At 34.9% G+C, this 18,848-nt stretch overlaps 3 protein-coding genes across 4 annotated transcripts; 2 read left to right on the forward strand and 1 right to left on the reverse strand.

The window, feature by feature from the left end:
• The first annotated feature begins 1,825 nt into the window (after positions 1–1,825).
• Positions 1,826–2,915, forward strand: LOC142518258 (glutathione transferase GST 23-like). The gene is made up of 2 exons (XM_075621005.1): positions 1,826–2,240; positions 2,323–2,915. Exons 1-2 carry the CDS (start codon positions 1,923–1,925, stop codon positions 2,668–2,670), a joined length of 666 nt encoding a protein of 221 aa, XP_075477120.1. The 5' UTR covers positions 1,826–1,922; the 3' UTR covers positions 2,671–2,915.
• A 633-nt stretch (positions 2,916–3,548) lies between these two features.
• Positions 3,549–5,500, reverse strand: LOC142518648 (legumin B-like). Its single transcript, XM_075621440.1, has 4 exons — positions 5,110–5,500; positions 4,773–5,025; positions 4,202–4,684; positions 3,549–4,068 (listed from the first exon to the last, which is right to left on the reverse strand). Exons 1-4 carry the CDS (start codon positions 5,472–5,474, stop codon positions 3,694–3,696), a joined length of 1,476 nt encoding a protein of 491 aa, XP_075477555.1. The 5' UTR covers positions 5,475–5,500; the 3' UTR covers positions 3,549–3,693.
• Positions 5,501–7,741: 2,241 nt separating this feature from the next.
• Positions 7,742–17,310, forward strand: LOC142517875 (uncharacterized). Of its 2 annotated transcripts, XR_012813416.1 has the most exons (13): positions 7,742–7,864; positions 8,810–8,989; positions 10,034–10,154; positions 10,236–10,275; positions 10,638–10,687; positions 10,761–10,816; positions 11,938–12,090; positions 12,211–12,428; positions 12,970–14,417; positions 14,708–15,649; positions 16,041–16,308; positions 16,877–16,945; positions 17,047–17,310. XR_012813416.1 is itself a non-coding variant. In XM_075620367.1 (11 exons), the coding sequence occupies exons 1-11, from the start codon at positions 7,806–7,808 to the stop codon at positions 16,176–16,178; spliced, it is 3,405 nt and encodes a 1,134-aa protein (XP_075476482.1). In that variant the 5' UTR covers positions 7,742–7,805; the 3' UTR covers positions 16,179–16,622. The 2 variants fall into 2 exon arrangements, 1 of the variants encoding a protein (XP_075476482.1); XM_075620367.1 differs by lacking the exons at positions 16,877–16,945; positions 17,047–17,310 and having other exon boundaries at positions 16,041–16,622.
• The last annotated feature ends 1,538 nt before the right edge of the window (positions 17,311–18,848 follow it).

Genomic DNA, 18,848 nt, shown 5'->3' on the forward strand with positions numbered 1-18,848 from the left:
AGCGAGTTTGGGGATGAAGATAATATCCATATACATGTCCCTAACTATTTTGGGAATTTTGAAAGATCTCCAAACCCGAACCCGAAAAAATCGGTGATAACAATTCCCGTTTTGTATTTTCCTCGCGTGACCTCAAACCGGTGGGGAAAATTGTTATCTCTACCCACAATTAAGATTGTTATATTACTAGAAACAATTTTGAAACGATTTTTTTTCCAATAACTTGTTCAATTTTGTAGTAGGTTTATTATCTTTAATTTTCTACTATTTTGGTCAAATTACTGATTTGGTATTGGAAAATGTTTATGTGATACCGAAAAAATTGTATAAAAGCAGACTAACTTAATATATTGGATATGCTACACTTGATATAATTTTGTATAAAAAATATCAATTGATGTTCCGAATCCAAATAAAAATATTGTGTATTGCAGATGTTTTTAAATAAGATCATATCAAGTATAGCATATAATTTAAATAAAATTATAATAGGATCCTAATATTCTTGCGTAAAATCATATCAGATGCAACATAAACAGATTTAATTTGATAGTCAAACTACATGGTCGGTTCGAATCAAAATTATGATATATAAATTATATTTGGTACTACAAAATTAGATGAAACTAACTTATAAAATGAGGCTTTACTAATTTATTATTTTTGAAGCATCAAATGATGCTCTACTATTTATTATTATTTTTTAAAGCATCGAATCTTGTATTGGTAGGGAAAATATTCAGGCCCAAAATGTAAACTTGTCTAGTCAAATATACTCTGCATCTATGGGGGAATAAGATTAATTTCTCTCATCCACCAAGTTTGAAAAGGAGAAAGTTCAACGATAAATAAAAGATCTAAACAAAGCGCTAGAACCACGACTGCAGAGACGATTATCGCAACATAACATACTAACATGAAATCAAAAAATACTATTGTAATATCGAAAATTGTTCTTTTTAGGTGACACGTCAACAATTAAACCATTATATTCATAAATTTTATCAAAATCAAATTTTGGCACAACTTAATAGAAAAAAATATAAAGTTAACTGAGGAAGAAAATCATTTCTCGTGTATTATAAAGTGAACACGCGTCAGTATTCATCATAAATAATATATATACATAATAAATAATATATGTGTGTGTGTGTGCACGCAAAGGTTGTAAAGATCAATTTGGACAGGGAAACGTGTCCATATTCAAGACTGACCTAAGGGAATTTCCCTTTGTTGTGTTTAATAATATTACACCGCCTCCTCTGGGTGTGCGAATATTGGAATTCGCAAAAGCGACATTGGTTTTCTGTATTTCAATTAGAAGTCACTCTTCCCATTTCAATTTATATATATATATATATATATATATATATATATGTGTGTGAGATCATGTGTAAAATGATTATTACATATATGAATTATGATAATTAATTTATGAATATTGGAATTAGCAAAAAGTGGCATCATTTTTCGGTATTTCAATCGAAGTGGGTCTTCCCGTTTCAATTTTCATACATTAAGCATGTGTAAAATAATGATTATTACGTATATGAATTATGATAACAATAATTAATAGATCGAATTGATTCATAATATTGTGTTATAGTTTTCAATTATATTCGATAACGAATATTAAAATTATATATTTTAAATATATAATTCATAGACGTAATAGGTGAATTTTTGAATTATATTAATAATTATAGTTATAATTAAATTATATGAAAAATATTATTAATATAAATAAATAGAATATTTTCGTAAAAATTAATTGATGTCGTAAAGTCAGATCACATGACCTGATTCATTATATGTAGTAGAGATATTACAATGTTTCAGCTAAGTTATTAATTTCCCCATAGTATAATCAATAGCTAGGCGTGACATCCATCTTGATCTTCCTCTCCCATCCCATTCGTTCCATGGAAAACAAAGAGGGTGTGAAAGTGGTAGGGTTCTGGGTTAGTCCATTCGTTCACAGAGTGAGGTGGGCGCTGAAACTAAAGGGAGTCGAATATGAATACATAGAAGAAGATATTTTCAACAAGAGTCCTTTGATTTTTGAGCTTAACCCTGTGTATGCCCAGGTCCCAGTTCTTGTTCACGATGGAAAACCTTTGCCAGAGTCATGTATTATACTGGAGTACATCGACGAGGCTTGGACAAACAACCCCCTGCTGCCTCAACATCCTCCCGAAAGAGCCCAAGCACGATTTTGGGTTAAGTTTGCCGAAGAGAAGGTGATAAATATATACTTAGCTTGTAATTAATTATTAACATTTTTACATGAATCAGGACTAATTTAATACTTGTGTTCTTCAGGTTTTCCCAGCTTTACGGGGACTCCTTTTTTCAGAGGGAGAAATACAAGAGGAAAGATTGAAATTGGCCATGGATGTACTGCAAAAGATGGAAGAGATTCTGAGGGGGAATACGTTCTTCGGGGGGGAAACAATTGGGTGCTTAGATCTAGTGCTTGGATACATTTCCTACGTGTTGCCTGTCTGGGAGGAAATCGCTTGTTTTAAGATTCTCGATCCTTGGAAATATCCATCCTTGATTGCTTGGATTCATAATTTTCTTGATCATGAGGCAATCAAGGGTGAATATATGCCGTCTAAAGAGGAGATGAAGACTTATTTTCAATGGTGTCGAAAGAAATTTATGTGAAAATATTATTATTTTGTAATTCAAATTTTGTCGTTGAATTCAATGTTTTATTTGTCGTATTGAATTTGTCACAAATCATCATCAATAAAATTGCTAAGTTTATAAGGCAATCCTGTGTTGAATTTGTGGTGTTCATTTTTTAATTGTATTCATATTTGAAAATAGCAATAATGATATGATTTTGTACCCAAAAAAAAAAAAATAAAATCAAATGATGTTCTGAATCCAAATAAATATATTGTGAATTCCAGATGTTTTTATGTAAGATCATCATCAGGTGTAACATAGAATTAAAAGAAAATGATTGGGGTCCTGATGTGCTTGCATAAAATCATATCAGATGTAACATAAATTGATTCTAAGTAAAAATATATCAGATGTAACATATCTGAATAAAATAATAGACAGTTTAAGTATACATATAATTAAAAATATATAATTCATTTCCTCCGTGAACAAATTTTAGCAGGATTGGAATATTTTTTTATTTTATAGTTGAAGCACCATAAATATATTCGTTCTCCATCATTTGTACTACTTTTTCTTAAATCCAACAACTGTAGAATAACTGGAACCCAACAATTTATGCCTCCAAATTGACAGGTTGAAGTCCTTGAAGTTTCAAAATACTGTACATGGGCCGACAGTTTTTTGTTGATGATGTGGCGCAAACCAACTTGCAGACTTTTCTAGTGATTTATGTGTACGACAAATTGTCAATTCTGATCATGAAAGAGGATATTGAATCGATCGGGGATTCTTGAAACTCAATTCTTATTAGATTACAAGTAGTTCAAATTACTTGCAAATACACTAATTAATTCAGACCATTTCAAGAAAGTAAAAACTTTGTTTTCTTTTATTACTACGTACACATGGAACATAAACCACATTTTCCTCAGTTAAACAAGAAGCAAACTTCCCCACATCCACAAGGTGATTATTTATTCTCTCAAACATAGAGAAATTAACCTTCAGAGATCATTCCCATATATTTTTGACGATATATTTAAGCACATATTCTCAAGACTTTGACCCTGGACTAAACAGTGTTGCTTCTTCTCTTTTGTACTTCAAATCCCAGGCATCCTCCCTCGAAAAGCCATATGAATTTGTCAAAACATCGATAGGCATGGCCCGGATGGCTGAGAGACGCCCGGCAAGTTGGTTGCTGATCGCATTATTGTTAGTTTTGAATGTAATCCATTCGAAGCCTTCGTTGCTTGCTTTCTTTACAACAACAAAGTTTTGTGGCATGACAAGAAGCTGTCCTTGATTTACATCCTCATCAAACACGCGTCTTCCGTTGTTTCCGACCACTTGAATCCTCGCGCTTCCTCTGGTGACATACATTGCGCTGTGGGAGTTCGTGCTCCAGTGTGGTGTCATTATTGCGTTCTGCAGATAAAAAAGTTGTTACATTATTTTATAGCTTCTTAAATATGCCAAACAATATCAATTCTCGTAACCATACTATGACAAAGAGGCACAAATAGTCATCTAGATTTTGGAATGACGTGCCAATTTTTACCTTATAGAGGACACCTTTCTGAGCACTAAGGCGGAGGTAGCTGAGAATAGGAAGAGAATGGCTGTTGACCGTGCTTAGCCGTCCGCCACGTGGGTTGTAAACATCGGCCCTGGCAGGATGATCTATGTTCTCCCTAATCTTTGCGGAGCAAAATGTTTCCTCAAGTCCATTGTATCCTCCTCTCCCAGGCTCTCGTTCTCTTTCTCGCTCTTCTTCAAACTCGGGCAAAGCCAAACGGAGCTTCTCAGCACGGACTATGACCCCCCTTTCGTCTTCTCTGGATTGCAATTTGTTTATTATCTGCGTGTCGACATCCAAAGCTTCCGCCAGAAGGTCCTGATCAAACCCAGCGAATATGTTCCCCTTTTCCTGCTCTTCCTCACGACCTCTCCCGCCTTGGGATCCTTGCTCTCTTGACCTCCTGCTCTCTCTGTATTCACCTTGGCTTTGGGATGCTTGCGGCTTTCCAGCTAGGAAGAATTTCTACACAACCAAGAGTATATTTTGTCTAAAATGCCAAAACTAAGGCAAATAATAAATTTCTTGAAATTATCGACTATTCATATCATACCCTGAATTGCAAATCAAGTTGGTTGTTATCATTACCAACGTCAACAAGTGCCACAATGGTGATCGGTGTGTCCTTGTCATTATAAATCCAGTAGGTGAGGCCCTGAGGCAAAGCCAGGACATCTCCATTTCGGAACCTCCTAAGCTTCTGGTGTCGATCACGGTATCTGGATTCATGACCCTCTGAAGAAGAGAAGCTAGAGTCTGATTCGAATGTCTCAGCACACCCTGGAAACACGAGTCCATGGATCCCACTTCCTGTAAAGTTTGCCCACATGAACACATTAAAAAGATGATCTCAAACACATTATACATCATAATCCCGCATGTATAAAAACCTGCCTTCAGTAACGTAGATGAGTCCAGGGGCATTAATGTAGTGAGGAAGATACAGGCCCTTGGGCTGGATTACATACCGAACAAACTCAATACCAGCACACTCGAAATCCTCACTATTTGAATCCCAAATCTCGTAATGTCCGGCATCATAATTGTACTTCCGGCTTGGTTCACGAGCATTCAGCCGTTCAATCCTGCATTGGGTCTTGGCCCGGAGGCGATGCTGCTGCTGCTCCTGCAAATTCTGCCAGAACTGCCGCTGTGAAAGTTCAAGCTGAGCGATGCAGCCGTGGAACGAGAACATTAACACGAGGCTAAGAGGGAGCAAAAGTGAATTAGCCATGGCTGGAAGTTTAGAAAGCATTGGGAGGGTATTCTCGGTGGTGAAGTGGCGAACTGAAAGTGTCGAGACATTTATAGCAGTGGAGGATTTCTTTAGGATTTGACACGTAAAGTGATCGGTGAAACAGATGGCTTTTGGGTCTGTGCATGTGTATTTATTTCTTCTGCATGGATTGAAGATGGTTTGCTGAATTTACGTGCACGTGAGGATGGTTTTTTGTATGTGGCAGCAAGAAGATGATAGCAATTTAATGACATTATATTTTTCTTGAATTACACCCCACTTCACGGCTATGTTCTTTCTTTCTTTATTAATTTTTTTCGAAATTTGTTATTTAATAAGTTACGTAAATTATTCTTCTGATATTTAATGTTGTAACTTATTAATATTTTTTTATTGGCCAGTCTCATCGAATATTGTTTATTTAATATTGATATTATTTTAGGTAGCTCATGCAGAAATAATAAACTTACTTTACGTATATTAAAATAAATCTAAATAAAACTAAAAGAAAATGACACCAAAAATTTCAAAATTAGAGTTTTCTCTATATTTTTGCTTAGATAAATTTTAATATATATTTTATTCTTGATATATGAGTCATGTAAAAAAATATCAATATCAAATAAGTAATATTCGATAAATTTAGCTTCCGATGAAAAATGACCCAAAAACAAAAACCGAGGGCCGGAATGCAAAATTACACTCTTTAATACGGCATCTCCTCTAATGACAACAAAATTCATTATTAGTCAGTATAATTAGATCAGACCATACAACTACCAAACTCGGAAAACATTATAAAAGATAATAAATAATAATCAAGGAGATATATTCTACATTTTTAGAAACACACAAAAAACTCATTTGAGACGATATCATATGTCAATTTAGTGAGACAAATATTCTATTTGAGTCATTTATGAAAAATATTATTTTTTATGTTAAAAATATTAATTTTTTTTTATTGTAAATATCGTAGAATATTGCATCACAAGATACATATGGCTATACATTTGAAAACAAAGCACAAACACGTTGTTCACTTTTCCCCCAAAACATATATTTTTAATTTGTTCCAAATAAAAAAAATATTAGCATCTTATTAATAACTTTCTTCCCCACATTTAAATTTTCTCCACTTTTCCCATGATCTTCCATATAATCACTATTTGTATATTAACTTTCATTTTTTCTCAAAGTAAACTTTATTATTCAAAATAAATCCTAAAATTAATATCATCAAACATATCTTTTGTTATTTTAACATCTCAAAAATATTTCTATTTTCCCATAATTATATTCATGAGATCCCAAAAACAAAAGCCTAGAACCAATAAAGTAATTTGAATATCATCGTGTATAATACACACTTTATTGTAAATTTTGACCGTGATAATTTTTTTTTTTTATGAATTAAATGTATCTTTAGGAAAATTGGTCAAGTTCAAAAGTAACGGGGTTGTCGCATGTTGGTACGCTCATCTTTTCAAAGAAGAAAATTAATTTATCTTATTATAATATTTTATTTGAGCTAGCGTATCGAAATTCTTTTCACACACTCATTTCTATTCAATTTATGTTTTTATTCACCAATTTTCGATTGTAATTCTAAATCTAAAGTCATTACTACTTTTTAAAATGTGATCTCAAAGTAAAGTATTATTGATTTTAAGAAGGCAAAAAAAAACTATTTTACGATTCAATCGGCGGCCTCTCGATTTCTAATTTAATCATTTGAACGCGGACAATGCATAGGTTGTGTCTAAATTGATAGAGTTGATGAAGTTATGACCAAAAATAAAAAGTTCGATTTTTTTATTAATATTTTATCGAATGTGTATGCCTCATTAGATTTGTCCAATACTAACGATTGCGAATAACAACGTCGTCATGTAAAAACATGGTGTATTATATGTATACATATTTAATTCAAAATTTTGTCCCAATCTTAAACCCAACGATCGGCCCATCCTGGATGCAGTTGTGTGCAACTCGTACGAGCTGCCCGTTAATTACTTTTCCATAAAATAAATTTCCAAACCATTACATAAATGTTTGAGCAGTTTCGCCCTTTTCTATGTCAGCCATCCGAAGTCCTTCGCATACATTCTCTTCTCCTCTCTCACAGAATGTAAATGCAAGCAGCTTTACCAAAAAGCCTGGTGAGTTCTTCCTCTTCTTTCTCTTTCTCTCCTTCACTTCAATCTATCATCTATGCTACGTTTTTATTTCCTATTTTCCGATGTTTTTCACAGATTTACATGTTTTTTGACTTGAAGGATTCATCTCTCTGTGAGATCTGAAGCATTGTTTTGTGAATCTCCTCGAAGCTCATTTTATCGGCTGGAAATGAAGCCGAACGCTCAGCTGAGCTCGGCTGTTTTTCATCTCACTCCGACTAGAACTCGGTATGCATTTTGTTAATAACCACTTGTAGTTTTTATGTGAATGAGATTTTATATCGGCGTGTACGTGTATTTTTATAGTGATCGGGGGGATGATTGAAGATGACGTTGGGTTATTGCACTATTAGATTTTGGCTGTTTATAGGATTTGTTTTGTCCGTTGTTGTTTGGGAATTTTGGATTGCGTTGCATTCATTGTGTGAAACTTTCGTTAGAGCTCCGATCGTTTGAATTTTGGATTGCGTTGCATTCATTTGTTTTTAGTTCAAATTTGGGAAAACTCGGTTTATCTTTTGTGATGACAGGTGTGTACGTTATTAGATGGCTTTGTAGTTGATGTTAACTGTTGATTAAAGAAGATTATAATTGCACGCGGACATAAAAGACTCTGTTCATAGTAGGAGAACTCTGATCACTTGATTTTCTCGAGAAAACAAATTTTTCACGGGGTTTGAGGCAGGGGGGGGGGGGGGGGGGTGGTGCTGAGTCAGTTATAAAAATAATTCAGTGTTCGTATTTAGCTGTTTTTTTGTGATTTTCTATTGAGATTTGTTAGATGTCCCACGTCGGCCAGAGTAAGTTCTTTAGAGTTGTATATATAGACTTGAATAATCTTTCTCTTGAGCTAGCTTGGGGTGGAGGTAAGTCCAAGTCTATGATTTAACAAGATTACTTAGTTCGCTATTTCTTATGAAAGATAATATATATTTTGGGAGAACTAGGCTACCCTTTTCCTAAAATGTTTTGGGATATGAAGACATTTAAGTTATTTTTTGTTGTAATCGGAATATTGACAGTTTTTATCTTTACTTCGTTTTATGGTGTTAATAGACTTTGATACTTTTAGCAAACTACTGTTTATAACGAGAAGAAAGAAACTGCAGTTGAAGTATTTAGGTTTAGGTCTTGTTATTTGTATATCTTGAGTCTGACTGTTTTCATAAACAGGTGTGATTTGATCATCATATCAAATGACAAAAAAGAAAAAATTGCTTCGGGATTGCTGAATCCTTTTCTCTCCCATCTCAAGACTGCTCAAGATCAAATATCGAAGGGTGGTTATTCAATTTTACTTGAGCCGAAAATTGGCAGTGATGCAGCTTGGTTTACGAAAGCAACTCTTGAAAGGTTTGCTTAGGATGCAATATTATGTTAATGTCTAGGTTATCAGTCTTGCCACATTTATACTTATGGTGCTATCGTCAAAAGAAGCTTTTGACTGCAATCTTTTAATATTTTCCTGTTTGATGAGAAGTAATTGCAGTGAAACTCTTCCCGTGTTCATGAGACTCAATTTTAGAACACTGACTTGATAATCTTTACTACTGTGAAGTGGTGATAGCTTATAGCCACCTTATGCGTAGGAAAGAAAAGCAGAAATATTTTCTGCCCCTTTAAAAATGTCGATTACTATTTGCCCGCTCTATATCTTATTACAGTTCCCAGCGATCCATCTGTGTATGCTAGGTGACCGATCAGTCCCTAGTGATAAGTGATCTATGTAACACGGACACTCCTAATTTTTTTTTTTAAAGTATCGGACACGGTTACGACACGGATACGGATACGCGTGTCGGATACGACAAAATCAATGTTTTTGACTTTTTGCATGTTTGACCAGTCGGATACGCAATGAACACGGCGGGGATACGTTTCGGAAAAAAAATTTGAAAATTTTTTTTTGACATTTTTTTTAAACTTACTGCTATGAAGTTGTACATTATATATATTTACATAAATATGTATATATATTTCTACAATATATTTATATAAATATGTGTATCTCTAATCTTTAATACTAAATTTATATATATATACATAATATTTATATATATTTTAATAATTGTCATATCCTAGCCGTATCGTGTATTATATTTTCAAAATTTATATATATATGTATATAGTATTTATATATATTTTAATAATTGTCGTATACTAGCCGTATCGTGTCTTATATTTTCAAAATTTTGCATATCGTATTCGATACGATACTCATACCCGTATCCATGCAACATAGTAAGTGATCAATGTTATTTATTTTTGTTGGTAGATCTTCTTGACTTGAAGAATCCCTTTAAAGGATGAGAAACTATGTACCAACTCCAAGGGCTTGCTATTATCTTCTTTTCACATCTTTTGGGAAAAAATCTTGATGTATGCTATTTCACACAGGTTTGTTCGTTTTGTGAGCACGCCGGCAATCTTGGAACGTGTGCACACGTTAGAAACTGAGATCTTACAGATTGAGGAGGCAATCATCGCTCAGAGTTGCAAAGATATAGGGCAAACCATTGTAAACTACTGATCCATGGAATGATTTCTCCATATTCATCAGAGAGATTGATTTAATTCTATTCTTTATTTATTTTGACAGGTGGATGATCATCAAGAAAAACCTATGAGAGGATCTGAAGGTATCTTAGAAGACAATATTGTTTGTGTTTACTAAGATGGGTCATTTTGTAACATAGCATGCTTTCTGGTGAACAGGTCTTGGCTATGTATTTAACTACAAGCTTATTCTCTCCTTTAGTTTTTGATCTGTTATGCCTGTTCATTTTTGAATTACATGATACTATAGAAGCAACAGAAATTAGAATTACCTTGTTGATTACAACAGTCCCTCCTTACCTGTGCTGATGACTGGTCTACAAATATTTATCCTTTGGATGATGAATGTATGTATTTACAAGTGGTCGCTGCTTGAGAAACGGATTTATATCTAACAAATGGAGAGACGTAACATTTACTCTTTGCACTCTAAAATAACAAACAGGAAACAAATATGTACACGATAATGAGGAGAAAGCAATTGTTCTTTACAAGGTGACTAAGAACTCTATAAGCTCTTCCTTCTATCTCTCAATTATCATCTTTCACACTTTTGTTTTCCTGACAGCCCGAGGCACCACTTCCTGAAGCAGATGGGTCATGCTTGCAGGAGGGAAATTCTAAGTATGTACTTCAATGCATCGTAGGATATTCCTTGCACTGCCAATGTTTTGTAATACATTTGTTTATGCATGACTGTTAGCTCATTTCATGGATTAAGCTTTAACAGGCTTGAGGTTGTGTCAATCTTAACATGGCACGTGAGGCTTACAATAACGAAACTGAGTACTGATGTGCAAAGGATATATTATACTTCCACTCAAAAGTTCTGCTTCATGATAATTAAGTTTGTGGCATCGTTCTTTAAAGTTTTGATTTGTTTTCAATTCCATCTCGAGTCTTGACATTTGCAACGATATGTTGACGTGTGAATAATTTTTTTTCTAGTTTTCTTTAGAAAGTTTTTCTTCGTCTGAAAACTTTGGCATTCATAATTTGTGTCTTGCGTTTTTTTGCCAAAAGATGGTGGTCCATTATGAAACAGTGTGGAGGGAATTTGATTTTAGTGCCTTGGTTTATAGTTGAAGCTTTTACTTCAAGTTTTAAAACATTGCATGGTGTTTTTATGGGATTTTGATTAGCACTAGAAAATATTAAATTTATGAAAAGGTGAATCCAAAATATTTTTTTTTCTTGAATCTTCAGGTTCACACACCTAAATGGATATGAAGAAAAAGAAAGAAAAAGGCATGGAAAGGATCTTCTTCCTAGTTTGATTGCATACACTTTTTGGTTTTCATGTCCTGCCTTTTGAGAATTTTATAGTAGTTAACATTCCTAAAAAGCCGTAGGTTCTTGGTTCAAAAAGAAAATGTTTGATAGAAATTGCTCATATACTCCGTATCAATTACAAGTCAGTTCATAAGCAGATTATTCATCCTTTTAAATGTCTCTGCAAAGTTGTAAATCTCTAAATTATTGTGATTGGAGATATAGGAAAGAATTTACATCATATTGTAAATCTCTGTTGTCTTTGGAAATATCACAATAAAAAGAATTTCTTGGGGATTTTGGCGGGTAGAAATATTCCATGAATTTGACTCGCACGGACTATATAAGTATATGGCCAATACGATCGCTATGACCTTTGATTTGTTGAACTTATCAAAGCTTATAGATCATGTTTAGATGAGAAATGAGATGAAACGAGATATCCTGATTGCCACCTTTTCCTATTGAATTAGAGTTCAGCTTTTGAAAATCCTCGAAACACGCGAAACAGTTCTAAAAAAAGAACAAGGTATGGCATTTGCTCGTGCTGTGGCAGCTGGTTTTGTTATTGATCATGTGACGCCACTTGTATCATTTGCTGAGAGCTTTGGGGCCACGCGATTACTGTAAGCTCCTTCTTCTACCTCCTCCTGATACGTATGTAAAAGACTAGGCATTGATCCATACATACCTGACACTGCTATATTGTTGGAAATTTCCTTGAATTGGCTCTATCCACGTGACAGAGAAGCATGCTCAAGATTCATAAATCTGTGGAAGAGTAAAGATGAAACTGGTCAAATGCTTGAACTTGAAGCATCAGAAGTGTTGGCCACTCGATCAGAGTTTTCTACAATAAATGCATCTGGTATTTTTTTGTCTGGCACTACTGACAAACATGATGAGCCAAACCATGAGCTGGCTACAGAGAGTAATGGGAAATCAGGCTCGACCAATAATGAAGGTAAAGATCAAGTCTTTGTGAGGTGTTACACGCAAATTTCCCGTGAAAAGAACATACTATTGGTTTCTGTTTGGCTTAAATTTGATTTCTTTGTTGATTCATAATTTTCATTTTTCATATATCTGTGGATACCAGGATGCAGGGTTTGTATCGTATGCACTAGTGATTTCAGGAAGGAAATGGATGACAATCTTAAATTTGAAGAAAATTGATGTTAATCTACAAAAATATATTGTTTAATTGAATATCATCAAGAAAATAGAGGCATAATTGTAGAATTAGCAAGTATCTCTAATCATCCTGGAGCCAGCACTCAACTAATTTTTTATTCCTTCCATACGAAAGAACTACTTTCTTAGTGGTTTCCTCAATGGAATTCAAGTTTCAAACATAGCCTTGGTGACTCAGGAGTCAACATGAAAAGAAACAAGCATCATAGAGTCTTAATGTGATCATGGTATTTTTTTCCATGCTTGTTTGTGAACAAACATGAATCCATTCAGGATGTCATGGATATGTAATGTTTATTCCCTTGCTCTAGCAGATAACTCAGCTCCAAATGGTCAACAAGAATATTTTCAGGGACAGTTTCCTCATCTAATGTTTCCTTCGTGGCCCTTGAATAATCCCCCCGGTGCCCAACCAGTATTTCCTGCATACCCTGTTCAAGGAATGCCATACTATCCTACTTACACAGGCAGTGGCCCCTTTTTTCAGCCACCTCATTGGCCCATGGAGCACGCCTCATCAAATTTTGGTCATCAATCAGGGCATAGAAAGCAATCAAGTGATGGTAGGGATAATAATGGTTCAGAAATATCAGATATTGGGAGAACTAGATCATTGGATGATATGGAAATTAGTGCAGAGTTTCCAGACAGCCGTAAACCGCATAGAAAAAGTGGAGGATCTAGTAAAAAACAATCTGGCACGGTTGTTATACGAAATATTAATTATATAACTTCGAAAGAGAAGAAATCTGGCAGTGAATCCAACTCAGATTCAGATACCAACACTGATGGAGAATATAAAAATTCTAAGGGTGATGGTCTTGAGATGATCCATCAAAATAATAACAGATCTTTGAGAAATAAAGGAAGCCATATGAATTCTTTGGATAATTTGAGTTTCAACAATGAAGTTTCTAATTTTGGAAAAAATGCTGAAGATACGCATTGGCAGGCTTTTCAGAACTGTTTACTCCAGGAAGGTGATGAGCATGCTAGTGCTTACAACAAGGGCATGCTAGCCATAGAAAATAATGCAAAAATACGGGCATACACAATGGGTGCTGATCCACTGGCTCATGGTTCACCGGAGCGAGGTGCAGTACAAGTTGATAGGATTAATGGCACCCACAAAATTGATGAACGTACATTCCCTAGGTCCATGGGATCAGATGATTTTATTATTGGCAGTCGACAGAACCAACAAAAATTTCGAAATTCATTGGGTGCACTAGATGTGAATGGTTTTGAGGGTGCCACCAATCAGATGAATGGAGAATCCTCTAAGGGAATGACTGATGAATCTTTGATTGTACCATTTCGTACAATGTCAATAGATCAAGTTGGAGGCAGGGATAGATCTGCTATTGATATGGGCTCTGAGATTCCATCAGCACGTCAAAATTTTTATGTTAGGAATGTAGTCAATTATGAACCTGATGGTTTAAGCTTAATGCCAGAACGTGGAACTGAGAAGAGGTCAATTGTATATGACCTTACTCAGGACTATGAAATGCAGGTCTGTGCTGAGAGTTCTCCGGAAAAAGGGAAAAAAGAAGTTGCGGACCCAAAGGGACGATTACGGAAATTAGATAAGGATAAGAGATTGAAGGTCAACTCAAATCTTTTGAGTAAGCAAAGAACTGGAGGTCCTATAAGGAAAGGCAAATCTTCAAAGATGAGTCCTTTAGAAGATGCACGTGCCCGTGCTGAGAGGCTGAGATCCTATAAAGCTGATCTGCAGAAAATGAAAAAAGAGAAGGTATGATATTATCCTATTTGCTTTACAATGTCAAATATTACTTGCTCGACTAGACTAATCAAAACTTAAGGAAGTGAGTGGCATGTTCTTATTGCCGATACAGTGGACTAGTGGAGTGATACTAATCATCATTAGGATATTGGGCCTACCTATGTGTGTTCCTCCGATTTCTCATACTCGAGGTCTTGAGGATAGTATGTATATGTTTGGAGACCATGTTTGATTTGCCGGTATGTTGTATTACATTCTTGATAGACTTTGCCTATATTCTAATGGTCAACTCTTTACAGGAAGAGGCTGAAATGAAGAGAATTGAAGGTTTAAAGCAGGAGAGGCAAAAGAGAATTGTGTTGAGGGGCAGTTCCACCACCGCTTCTGCAAAACCGTCCTCACTCTCATCTCAAATAAAACAATTGCCAACAAAGCTATCTCCAGCCACTAATAAAGGATCTACGTTCGGTGATTCTGAGCCTGGGTCCTCATCACCCTTGCAGAGATCAAAAATTAGAACTTCAGTTAGAGCGAGCGTGCCACTCAAAGCTTCCATATCCAGTAAACTAAATGAGGGGGGTCATGTGGCAGCTAATAGATTGACTAGGTCCTCATCATCATTATCTGAACCGAAAAGAGATAGTCATGGTGTTACACGTGATTGTAAGGCCTCCATGGCGCGAATTAGGAGGTTATCAGAGCCTAAAACAATCACCAACCCTCCTGTTATGTTGTCGAAGGCACGAAGTGCTGAATCAGTATCAAAGAGGAAGTTGTCTGAGGGGCCTGAGAGGAACAAAATATCTGCTATCATAAACCTAGACAGAAGTAAAGTTGTGATGCTGCCTGAATTGAAGATTAAAACATCAAAAGCGCTTGTAAATTCAGGTGAGAATGGATCAACTGTAAAAGGCAAACAGAAGGTGAATGGAATAAATCCTTCTACAAATGCTGAAGTAAATGTGAAAAACTCCAATAGATTACATCAGATTGATATTGATGAGAATCCAATAGTTGAGAAAACTGTTGTCATGCTTGAGTATGAGAAACCTTGTGCTCCCACCTTGCATCCATTGGAAGGAAAGTTGGAGATGGGAAATAAGCATTATAATGATCGTGACACAGGAGAGAAAAGTAAGGTGTTGTCCAACTTAGGTGATGCGCGTACTACACCACCAGTGAGATGTGTTGATAACCATTTCTTACCTTCTCAACTCCAAAAACAATCAGATTCTAATGAGGTGTGATGTGTAAAATTGATAATTTATTTCAAGTCTATCTTAGGAATAGAGAATATGTTGCACACTTCTACTTCCATTTAGGTTTTGGCAGATCGAAATTCAGAGATGAAACAGACAAGCATTCTACCTGTGAGCCAATGTTAACGGGTGTTTAATGAACCCCTTTAGCTTGTTTTACAGAATTGGTTCGCATGCTGCATTTATAATGCTCTGTATGTGGGCAATAGTAGGATGCAGGGTGTTGGTATATTTAGCGCGCGCCTTCTTCTATAGTCTGCAACCGATACTCTTATTCCTTTAAATGCTGATTATGATATACAAACTTGATAACTTGTTGTCCTAGTCTATAAAACATTTCTGGTAAGATCCTGACAGTTGCTGTCGTTACCAGGTTAAGGCATCTTATTTGGACTCAAAACTAGAGACAAGAGTTGAAGGAACTGCCAGAACAAATGTACCTGATGTTAAAACTGACCAAGTGGACAAAAATTCTGGGATGTCTCCTGTTAAGAAATCAAAGGGTTTCTAGAGACTTCTGAAATTTGGAAAGAAGAACCACCCTTCATTGTCAGTGGATCGAAGTGTTGATTCAGAATGTATCAGTGTTGATGGCATTGAGCATGATGATAATGCAAGGAATTCTGCATCATCAAGTGAAGGTGATGCCATTTCTTTACCTTAAAGACTCAACAGACACGCCCACTCACAAAATTACATATATGCATTTATCGTATGGTAAGAATGGTAGTAATAATAAACACTCATCATCAAGCATTTATTTTGCCAACTTGTCTGCCAATTCTTTGTCATTGCCATTCCATGTAGCAAAAATAGACATCATCCAAATTTCTGACCTTTACCGTTTAAGTCAAGATGGGCATTCAACTATTCATTGTATCTAAATTCCGTACATCTTAATTTGATTCATGCATCTCAGACTAATAATTGAAGACGCTTAACTGATAAATATGTAAAACAGCTGCTTCTGGATGTTCAAAAATACGGGATGAATAATAAATTATACTTATCCTTGGTACATTATTGGAAGGCTCGGAAATATTTCTCAGTCTCGAGTTTGTATTGTATGGTCAAAGGGGGTAATATGTGCATGAGCACAATATTTTTTGTGCTAATGTCGATCAACAGCCATTAACTTAATCCACCATCTTGCTGATGTTATCGTTCTCCTCTTTTTCTGGTACGTCCATATTTTGGTGTTTCTTTCAGTTCTCACTTTGAAGAATCTCATCTCACAAGATGAAATTTTAACGGCTGGCAATGCTTCTTCACAAAAATGTACGTTCTTTGGCACTCACTATTAATGCCTTTGTTGCTCTTCTATTTTGATTTCCGAGGCTAAATTAAGTTGTTTACCCGTGATCTCTGTTTTCCTACAGCTTCTCGTCATTTCTCTTTACTGTCACCTTTTTGGAGCAAAACAAGTGAAAAGAAGCAATCATCATAGTCTTAGTGTTTTCGGATGTTTTGTGTGACAAATCGTGGTGAATTTTGGATTCAATCTAAAGCTTCCTGTAACATAAGTCATAAAGTACTTAAAAGTATCTTGCTCTGGAGATTGAAAATACATCATATTGGTCGTTTGCTTGAAGATATAAAGTTCTCGATTCTTGTAAGGCTCCCGAGATCATTTACTCTTCCTTTCTAAGGTTCAATTATTCGGAAATAGTAAACTTTGAGAATGGTATTTTAAAAACCAGCCTTAAAAAAAAGATAAGCACACCTGTGTTTTTACTTTTTTTTTAACAAATTGAAACCCAGGATCACTGTGGCCATGGCAAATCTACCAAATATTCCCTTGAGATTTATCATGACGAGGTTCAATATATTTGAACTGTTTTATGTTTGATTCAAGTTTTACTATAATATGAATTAAAAAATAATTATATTATCTGTCTTTTAATTTATCATTCCACAAGCCACAAGTAAAGTGGTATCTAATATTTGGGGTAATATCTCTCCTTTTCAGCTCGCTTAAATTTCTAATTATTTTTGCTTGAAAAGTTTGTGCCACGATAAAATTTGTGAAAGAGATTTTGTTCAGCTCTTTTATTACCGGAGGTCTCAAGTTCGTCATGTAAATTTGATTTTTTAGGATCTTAAAGAACGATACAATTGTATTATCGGATAAACACTGATATTGGCGTCTCATATTTTCGGATTTTTTTTTCCTAATTTGAAATTTTCACATAAATCATCTCTATTAGCAGTATGCTTCTTACCCGAAGAAGTCTATTTCACAACCTTTCTCTTGGGACACCCGAGTAAATTAATAAAAATCTTGCATTTTTTCGTTATAATTGAGGTTTGAAACTTTTTGACAAACCAAACCGATAGATTCAGTCATTTTGTTGGATAAAATATCTAGTCATAATTAATTTAGTGGGATACACTTTCCATCGTACGCTCATTTTTTTAAAATTAAATTAATATTTATCATTATGTGATTTAAATTGGGAAAAATTATCAATAAGTTCATGTTTTTTTTTTATTTTTATTCTCTAATATATTAAGATAAGTCTTAGTCTTGTAACTTTTTTTTATGTTTGGTTTTAGTTTTGTTGTATAGTGACGAGATGACGTCATGAAATACTAACAAGACAACAGAAAACGCGAACATGATATTGAAAATTAACGACTCTTTCGAAGTGCCGTAAACACTCAGCACTGTGAAGCTCAGCTATACGTGGCGACGACTGTTTCATATTCCAATTTCCATGCATGTCTAATTTTATTAATTAATAAATAAAAATATTTACTTCATATAATTACTAAAGTGTCGAATTCTTGCTTCTTTGCACTCTCTAGATCCAATTATATGCGCATTTTAATCATAGGTTTGTCGTCATCATGCGCTTGTTTATTTACGTAAGGACTCCTACATTTTAGTCCTTGCTTGGAAAGAATACAGCATGTGAAATGTGAGATATGCTTACCAAGCCATTCCTGGATTTGTGCAAACTCATATTGCTCATTCTGTTAAGATTGGAATTTGGACCTAACTCAACCCCAAAGCTATCTCAAGGGGAGGATTGTCCAAGACCATATATACTTCTCCCAAGTATTTTTATCCAACCGATATGAGACAACTAACACATTCTGGGAAATTTGTCTGTGACTTAACGTGACATTTCAATTACTTGAATAAATTCAGACCAAGAATTGGGGGGAAATGTGATTG

Source organism: Primulina tabacum, chromosome 11 (assembly GCF_025594145.1).
Source record: "Primulina tabacum isolate GXHZ01 chromosome 11, ASM2559414v2, whole genome shotgun sequence".
Classification (NCBI taxonomy): Eukaryota; Viridiplantae; Streptophyta; class Magnoliopsida; order Lamiales; family Gesneriaceae; genus Primulina; species Primulina tabacum.